General features: G+C 43.4%; 1 protein-coding gene across 5 annotated transcripts; it reads right to left on the reverse strand.

Annotated features, from left to right (window-relative positions):
* Window positions 1-332: 332 nt before the first annotated feature.
* On the reverse strand, window positions 333-8,961 carry LOC117736265 (zinc finger protein Aiolos-like). Of its 5 annotated transcripts, none has more exons than XM_034541506.1 (8): window positions 8,672-8,961; window positions 7,757-7,821; window positions 7,325-7,435; window positions 5,209-5,625; window positions 4,403-4,570; window positions 3,896-4,012; window positions 2,776-2,889; window positions 333-1,455 (listed from the first exon to the last, which is right to left on the reverse strand). In XM_034541506.1, exons 2-8 carry the CDS (start codon window positions 7,806-7,808, stop codon window positions 827-829), a joined length of 1,608 nt encoding a protein of 535 aa, XP_034397397.1. In that variant the 5' UTR covers window positions 7,809-7,821; window positions 8,672-8,961; the 3' UTR covers window positions 333-826. The 5 variants fall into 5 exon arrangements, with proteins under 5 accessions (XP_034397397.1, XP_034397389.1, XP_034397405.1 ...); XM_034541498.1 differs by lacking the exon at window positions 8,672-8,961 and adding an exon at window positions 8,124-8,259 and having other exon boundaries at window positions 7,340-7,435; XM_034541514.1 differs by lacking the exon at window positions 8,672-8,961 and adding an exon at window positions 8,124-8,258 and having other exon boundaries at window positions 5,287-5,625.
* Window positions 8,962-9,219: the final 258 nt, after the last annotated feature.

A 9,219-nucleotide genomic window follows, 5' to 3' on the forward strand; every position in this document is an offset into this window, starting at 1 on the left:
TTCCACAACTTTAAAATGATATCCCCATTACCTGTGTTCTACCTATTTGTGCTTTTAAAGTCCGAAATGTATACTCCTCTATTTCGTGCTCCAATAATGTCTCAGTGAGCCCTTTATTTGCTTGAGTGTATAATATTGTGAGAAACCAACACGTACGTGGTGCAGAGCAAAGTGAGGTCTTTTGAAGCTGTGAACTGCACTTCTCTCAAACCACAGCCTAAAAGGAGACATGTGACCTTCTAGATAATAGGATTTTTGTTTCTTCTGCAGTCTTCAATTGGAAAGTGCTTTTAAGAGAAGATAAACTTCTCTCAACAAGGTGCAGGTCTATGTGTGATAAAGGAAAAGGAGTGGTTATCTTTTATTTTTACACATAACAGTAAAAAAACTACAGCAACATTTTAATGTATATATGGCTGACTATATCAAAAAAACAGTAGTTACAGCAGTGACAATTAAGAACTAATGTAACGTATGAAAAGGAAGTAGAATTACTCCCGCATAGACACTTTACAGGCCATATTTTCAGATGAGTACAGTATGACTAAGAACACTCTGACACTCGCCACACTCCTATAACGTCTCTCTCAATAGCTCTCTCTGTCACACACGAGCACACATGCATAAAAGGCTACTTCATGCTTTCATTTCTGATACAACCAGCTACTTATATGAGTAAATGTGTGTATGTTCTTATGAATTGTTATCTGCATATACATGTGTGCGTGCGTGTGCATTTGTGTGTGTGTGTGTGTGTGTGTGTGTGTGTGTGTGCGTCTGCGTGTGGTTGTGTGCGTGAAAGCATGAAAGTCTGCATGAATGAAAGCTACTTCAGTTCTGGGCGGTGCTCACCGCGGGCTATGTGGGAAGAGAACTCGTAACGGTCCCGACTGCGGTGGCCGCACACGTTGCACTCGAGTGGGTCACGGAAGCCGTGGCACCCCATGTGAATAGTGAACATGACATAGTCCAGGAAGATCACCCTGCAGTGGCCGCAGGGGTACACCGCCCCGGGCAGCGCTCCGCCCTCCCCGTCTACTCGCACCACCCGTAAAGCCTCCAGCAGCGACAAAGGGATGGGCTGGGCGTGTGGGTGAGGGATGCCGTTCTGATGATTCAGCCCCCCCAGCAGGTGCCCTAAACTGTACATTACAGGCTGGGACATCTGGGAGCCGTCAGTGTGGAACGAGTCCACGCCGAGGGGTGGCTGGGTGGCGTGAGGGAGGCCCAGAACCGGCATGCCCATCTTGTGGCCGTTAGTGAGGCCCATGGTGCTGATGTCACTGCGGCTCAACTGGATGGGGTAGGGCCTGCGGGAGGGAGCTGGGTTACTGCTTGACCCTATGGGTTGTTGGTGGGTGTCAGGCCCTGGGGAGCTTTGCGGAGGGTCCTTGACGTCAGTTCGGTAGACCAGCTCCCTGTTAAAGCTCAGGTCCAGACAGACACCGTTGTCACCTAGACCGACAGCATGAGAAGAAAAAAAAGAGCACTGAAGACATTTTACAGACTTCATCCAACAGCGTACTCAGAGAGAAATACCACAAGCAGCAGTTAAAACAGTTATTGCTTACAGATGGAAACATATCTAGGAGAGATCCTTACAGGACTCTAAGGGGTCGTCACTTTGGTGTTGACAAGAGACAATTAGAACAATGTGCACCCACGGGGCAACACAAAGGAAACCTGGAACATGCCCGAATCCCAGGACAGAAAAAAGTTTTAAAGCATGAAAGGACCCTGAGCCAGCAGTTGAGCTTGGAGGCATAAGAGGACAGAGGGCTGAGAGGAAGCAGACAACGCAGACGAAGGCCTCTCGTGCAGCTGCACCACAAAGAATAGACAGAGAGGCACCTGCTCACGTTTCTCGCCTCCTGCCTCCCGCCTGTTCTCTCTCTCTCTCTCTGTGGTTGCAGACATTACTTCTCTTTTCCCCCTGTGGTTGTCATATTGAAAGATCTCACTTCATTTGTCAACCTGATAGAAACATGTAGGAGTTTCTTTTTTCATTTTGTGAGCAGCTTGAGGTATGATTTACGAAACTACAACTCAATGTTCAAGCTTAACCAGAGAGGTGAGAGCAAACTATTGAACATTTTTGTGTGTAGGACCCCAAGGTCAACTTAAACTCATATCATTAGATTATTCATACGTCAGAAAACGTATCGAAGTTTGAATCAAAACCTATAAAGTGAGTGGATAAGTTTCAAGTGCATGTTTTCTCTCTCTCTTTTTGTTTTACACGTAGTCATTTATATAACCATGCATGGTTACCAATACCCACCTACGGCTCATTTCTCGCAGAGAATTTAGGACAGTGGAGGCCACTCTGTGGTCTGTGCAGGTATGAGGCAGGTATTCTGCCCTCAATTCCTGTTTGGCAAGAGATGGAGGCCAGCAAAGACAAACAGACAGACAAACAAGTAGCTTATACAGACAACTTGAAATCATCTACAAAACACAAATTCTGTAAAAGCATAAATGCAAAGCAAAAAGCACAAATTATCTAAAAATGTAAAAAAAGACAACATCATCTGATAGCTGCACAAGATGAAAAAGTTTCAAAATACAGAAGTCAGTAAATAAATGTGCATTAACATAGACAAATATTAATTAGCAATTAGGTAGATGAACATATTAATCAAACTTAAAATGTAGGCATTCATAATCTTTTGTTTTAACCTTAAATCATTTAACAACAACACCAGTCTCTTTCATCTGCTTGGGGTCATTGCCTTTCCTCAGCCCCTTGGTATGTGTGCGTTCAGCTGCTCTTACCGGTGAACTTCTGTGGCATTGAGCTCTTCCGTTTGGCTACGTTGCTGGCGAGCCTGTCGAGCAGCAGAGCACGCTCAGTGCCCATTTGAGTCCTGGACGTCTGGCTGTCCTCTGCTTGACAGAAAGAGAGTAAGTGCAACAGAGAAATGAGGACCTCTTGTTGATCAAGCGGTTTAAAAAGTAAAGGCAGTGCACTGAGCTGCAACTGTCCAGCTGTCAAAGCCTTTGAGGTTGTAAAGTGAAGTAAAAAAACACTGCAAGACACACCAGCTGCTCAAAGCTGAGTCACACTGGGAGGAACAAGATATTAATTTGAGATCAGAAGCTTCTTTTACTTCACTTCCTGGTGGGTTTTTACTTCACCAGCGCAGGAGAGGAGAGACCACAGGATGAGGATGTACTTCCTCACCACTACGGCACTATCAGGCATAAGCTTACGACATTTGGGGACCACAGAAGCAGGCCTGTGTGTTGCAACCGTGCAACTGTCCTGTAAGCAGAGGCATTTTTGGGGGGAGGTTATATACATAGTGTCAAGTTAACCTCTTCTGTTGATGAGTGGATTTAATTTGTAACTCTGTAATGTATTGTTTTGTTTTATTGTATGCATGAAATCAATGTTTAACTTTGCTGCCTTCTTGGCCAGATAGATTTTATCTCGATGGATATTATCTGTTTAAATAAATACAATTGAGAGGGTTTGTGTGTGTGTGTGTGTGTGTGTGTGTGTGTGTGTGTGCGTGCATGCACGTGTGTTGAGCGGCTGAGTTGAAACATTTGCCCTACATATTTGGCTTCCCCTTTGCCGCTCCAGACATTAGAAGCGGTCTTCATACGCTGTGCCTCCAAACCACAGCAGCCATAACCTATTTAGCTGTAATTATGGGGTAACAGTCATAAGCACATTAATTTAACGAGACAAAAACAGGATCTGCTAGCAATAACAGCTGTAATTGTGCACTCCATATGTGCAAATGAGCTTATGTAGACTGTGCAGTTGTCAGATCACACAAGCAGTTATGTGTGCCTGTGTGTGTCCTGTGAAGACACGTTGGAGTTTCAAAGATGTTGCAGAGGCTGCGAGTGTCAGAAAGTGGCTGAGTTCGTACTGTGTGCTCACCTCGCTCAGCAGCGCCTTTGCTCTGAATGTACACATGGCACCTCTCTCTGTGCTCTTCGAGGGAGCTGCGCTGCTTATAGCTGCGACTGCAGTGGTTGCACTTGAAGGGTTTGTCCACTGTGAGCAGGAGTTTCAGTTAATCACCAACACATGAAACATCAACACCCTCCAAATGTTACAGCGGGTATTATTTCCTTAACTACGCGGTTTCATACAAAAACTGATGATGAGCACATTATGCGATTCTGCAGGTAAAAAAACACGTGAACTGAAAGTGAATGAGTACGTTTCCAGACGTAAATGAGTAAGACGTCATATGTGATGAGAGTACATGGCAGGTTGTTACTGGAAAAGCAATGCAGGCTCAGCAGACCTCATGTGATTCAAAAAAAGTGAGAAACCAACATGAAAGAGTGACAAACCAACCAACATGATAGTGTGCACAGGTGCACACAGTATCAGTGCATATCAGCTCTACATGTGAGTGAGTATGTGGCTGGCTGGTACCAGAATGGGTGCGCAGGTGCCCGCTTAGAGCATCACGTCGACGGCAGGCGTAGCTGCACATGGGGCATTTGAAAGGCTTCTCCCCAGAGTGCAGTTTGATGTGGCGCAGCAGGTTTCCCTTCTGGGTGAAGGAGGCCCCGCACTGAGTGCAGTGGAATGGCCTTTCACCTAGGTGAGAAAGAAAAAACACACCATGAAAAACAAGCCTGCCGTGATCACACAACTTTCTTTTTTTTTTATTCCTCAAGTTCCATCACTGTAAATGATCTGTGAGTCAATGTGTTGGACTGGGTTACTGTTGAGCAACACAGTGATGTGGTGTTCAAAACGTCTTGAGTGAAAATCTTCGATATTGATGTGTTAAAAAATTAACCTTTTTGTATGATTTACATAAGTTGATCGACACTTTTCTTATACCTAGTATTTCAGTGAATTGCAAAAAACACAATCATTCACCATCTTTGAAAAGGGAACAAAGCAACAAATGTTCTCACGCCAAATAATGTGCACCTAATGTGCACCTAATGACTGTAGATGTACTATGATGTGTTGACCTATCTGTTCACACACACATTATTGCATGTGCTTCAAACTTGAACAAAAGAGGATATTTCACAACCTCCTGCTGTTGCTGTACCACTGGTTAGGACACGTGCGTCAAGTATGATGCCGACTAGGAGTTACGCGATCAAACATCTTGACCTAGTCAATACAAGGCGGTATCCACTAGTGCTATCAACAGAGAGATGATTGCACAACTGTTGTGTTTGAGGTCAGGTGCTTTAGGCTGTGTTCCCGTGCTTTACCCGTGTGGCTGCGTTTGTGCACCAGCAGTACGTTGATGCTGACGCAGGACAGGCCACAGATGTCACAGTTGAGCTTGCCTGTCGTCTGGATGCGAGGGGCCACGGCTCCAGGCACGTAGGTCCCTTCTACACCAGCCGCTGCACCTGCGTGGGCGTCTGGCAGGGCCACGCTGTCGTAATGCGAGTAGTCCACCAGCGACAGGTCCTGTGGCTCATTCAGGGCATCTCCCTCTTCATCCCCCTCCCCGTCCCTCTCCTCATCATCATCCTCCTCTGTCCTCTCCTCATCGAATCCTTCCTCCGTCCCATCCTCACTGGCCCCTTCTGCTTCCTCTTTTAGCGATATCTCTCTTTCTTCTTCAGCCTCAGGGTACTGCTCGTCGTCTTCCATCTCCTCTGCCTCTGTCTTTATCACATCTGAGCAAAGAGTAAGCAAGGGAGAATATATTTGGAGTGACATTCAATGCAAACAGTGACTGAAATGTGATAAACAAGAGATAAGACACATGAAGGGATGATGTATAGTCCATATACAACAGTTGATGTTTGTTCTCATTTCCAAATAAGGCACTAAATAAGCTTGATGAGACTCCACTCCAACCAGAATGTAAAACGCTGTCACAGCTTTACTTCTACTTTTGTATTTATAGCTGACAGTTTCAAATTAGTACTAGCACATCTCCAATGTGTGGGTATCTTAATTTGGGCTTATGTGAAGTGTCAAAGAGATTCAGAAGATGTGTACACAAGATAAGGGGGAAGGCATTTCCTCTGAATACACAGAAACTAGAACCAGGGCAGGAGAAAGAGAAAGAGAAGGCGCCTCACACAGACAACAGCAATGTCTCATTGGCTGTCAAAAAGAGATTTTAGATTAATCCTTTATTGCCTGTATCACTGAAGCTGAAACACATTAATCTGCATAAAATCCAGCTGCACACTGCTGTAATTCTAGTCCATTTCTAACATATTCAAGTTTTTCCTGTTGTTTTCTTCACCATTTCATCTTAGTCTCAAGCCCTTACCGTCTGTAGGTCAAACTTCCACACCTTACAGCATCGGCCCAACTGTTTAAATTTCTCAACACCACAGCTGTGGTTTGCAGGACCCCTCACCTAAACTCTTGCTTAGTGTCAATGTACTCAGTTCCATCCAGAAACCACACTGTGGTCTTGGCGGCGACTGGTGATGAGCTGAAGAGCGACGCCTTGTATTGTGGAAAGCGCTCAGAGGTGCTATGGAACATATGGGGCCTCTCGGAGCACATGCAGAGCTCCGAGAGGCCCCATATAGAGTCCAGGGTCTCAGAGAGTGAACCGCAGGCTGCTCATCAGAGAGTGCACCCATTGGGGCAGCTGGGTGGCAGTCAGAGAAAAATAGGAGCGCTGTCTGTAACACCTTGTTCTTTTTGTGACAAAGGAGAGCCGAAGGCATCAAAACCAGACTGGGGTTGATCAGGCCCTCATGTTCCTCATGTGTGTGCTCTGGATGTACCCTAACAGTGTTGAAAGTAGATTCAATTTCAATTCTGAGAATGATTCTCTTATAAATTTGCATTGCATAAAACCTAATGATGAGCTTCAGTGCAACTCTACCCCAGGATAACCTTCATGTTGCCTTTCCTGTCTAATCCATTGGAGGACATACAAATGGCTCATACTTCAAGCACTTGTCCATCATATGTAATCTGTCTCTAGTTGATCATATATAATTGCACCCACCTTGCATCTTTTTTTATATTATTATGATTTTAACTGAAGTGAAAGGATGAAACTACTCCTTGTTCCTATTGGTTTAAAAAAAAATTCTAGCACACTTTGGGATACGAAACCGTCACAAGCCTTAAGATAAACATAGAAATGAAAAAAACTAGAACATTATTTTAGCTACTTTACGACTTTTACTCCACAAATGTCTCCAAACAGCAGCGTTTCATTGTATTCATTTACATGTATGTAGCAGTTTGTACCAAAAACAATTCAGTGGACAAAAAAGTCATTGTAAGATGCTGGACGGTGTGAGCTTGATGGATAAAATGAAAAACGTAATGGAAAGATGTGTGCGTGTATGTGTGTGTGTGTGTGTTGGGAGGGGGGGGGGGGGGGGGTTTACATACGTGAAGCTGTCACACCTTCAGCACACTGCATTCCATTCTCACTGAATGAATTATCTTCCCTCTCTTCTTCCTCCTCCTGTGGCTTCAGATCTGCAACATCACTGCAAACGTCTGAAAAAGTGACACGTTGTGCATGTGCAGATACTTTGTTACTTTTTGTTTCATCTGGAGAACTTCAAGCCAGTAAACTACAGTTATCCGTTAGAATAATGGAATATTAAAATGACTTCACAAACAATAAATGCACAGGAACAAAGACAACTTATGTTCTGCTATTGAATGCAGCCTGCACACATGCAGCTTCAGCTTTCTTTACTTTTCAGTCATGTGCTGTGAGAGAGTGCGGTAAGCAGGATGGTGGCAGCCGGGGAGAAATGTGTGCAGCCTGATCACGTACACCTTCACACTAAAGACAAGGAATCAGATACTCACCCATCCCGTTTCCCTCTGGGGTGGTAAATTCAGGATCTTTGTCAGTGTTCATGATAACAAGAATTCTGTGGAGAGGAATTACAATATTCATCAATGAGAGATAGATGTGAATCCAAATTAATCTCATCAGGTCAAGCCACATTCCTTCTTATAGTGTTTTTATAAGTTTACAGAGCAATAAGGAGGGAGAACATCTCACACTTTAACATTATCAAAATGATGTTTGCTGCATATATTCAAAATGCCTTTTATCTTGACACATTGGCACTTATACACCCTTCTTAAGGTTTTCAACACTATTAAAAGCCTCCCTTACTATTTCGAAAAAGCATGTGAAGAAATAGAAGCAACATGTGCATCAACTCACTGTTCCTGTTGGCTGGACAGCATAAAAAGAGGTTTATTAAAAAAATATGTGGGTAAAAGCCCACGGTTGATTGCTCAACCCTGTCACTACATTTAGCCTTATGAGAAAGAGATGATGTTCACTGCACATGCACTTCCTGCATGGTCTGTACATAGGAGCAAGTGTAAAAGCGCTTTCAACACCAACAGCCAGTGAGACTCCCAACACAACGTTTTTAAATGATTTAGGAAGTATAAGATCCGCTTTAGAAACACTACATACATTGTCATTGAACTAATACAAATTCCCAAAGCATGACTACTTTTACAATGTGTATTACAGGTGTAACCGTAATCAGAATAAAACCTGCGTAGTTAAAAAAAAACAATGAGAGAGCTGCAACTACTAATTACATCACTTCCAGAGAGAAAAATACAGCAATAACAAACTTTCTCACATGCTCAAAATGAAATGAAATTTGAGAAGCGCATGTCTAAACATTACAATTAATGCCAACGTTCTTTTTGTGTTTTATAGTTTGAGTTTAAGTAAAGATGAAATGATCTAACCTGCTTTTTGCTCAGCACCTGGAGGAGACTGCTATCGCAGTAGGAGATTCCACACTCCACCACTGGACTTTCTGTGAATATGGAATATACTGTGCGCAACGTCACTATGGTGAAGTTGGAGAAGTCCCTTAAAGGAACAGAAACATATTGTGAACAAGGTTGAGCAACAAAGACCAAAGCATGTTCACACAGTAGAGTAGCACCACCAATGATTTAAATTCCTCCTCACTCTTCCATGATCATAACATAAACACTCCTTCACTAAACCTTAGAGTCTATAACACTGTACGTTCAGGAGTGAAACAAAGACCTGATTATGGGTTCTGTATCGATTTAGGCGGTCCACATGGTTCCTAACCATTTAAGGAGCTATCACTCCATCTTGTGGTCAAATTAGAACACTACTTTTCATTCAAACTGTTCTCTCCCTAATCAATAAAATAAGACTTTACAACATTTTTAAAAGGCCCTATGCACTTATACTGTAGCTATTTGAACATATTTTTGTTTAGTATGTGGCTGGGTTGCATCTCTCTTGTTCCTGTTGA

This window comes from Cyclopterus lumpus, chromosome 1 (assembly GCF_009769545.1).
Source record: "Cyclopterus lumpus isolate fCycLum1 chromosome 1, fCycLum1.pri, whole genome shotgun sequence".
Classification (NCBI taxonomy): domain Eukaryota; kingdom Metazoa; phylum Chordata; class Actinopteri; order Perciformes; family Cyclopteridae; genus Cyclopterus; species Cyclopterus lumpus.

Bases quoted from the DNA above. Each gene is read 5' to 3' on its own strand.
- LOC117736265 (XM_034541481.1), bottom strand. From the start codon at position 8,146: ATGCTGTCCAGCCAACAGGAACA. The intron at 7,822-8,123 runs GTGAGTTGATGC...TCCTCTCCACAG, and splicing joins CTGTCCAGCCAACAGGAACA to AATTCTTGTTATCATGAACA. The intron at 5,626-7,324 runs GTATGTAAACCC...CTCTTTGCTCAG, and splicing joins TGAAGGTGTGACAGCTTCAC to ATGTGATAAAGACAGAGGCA.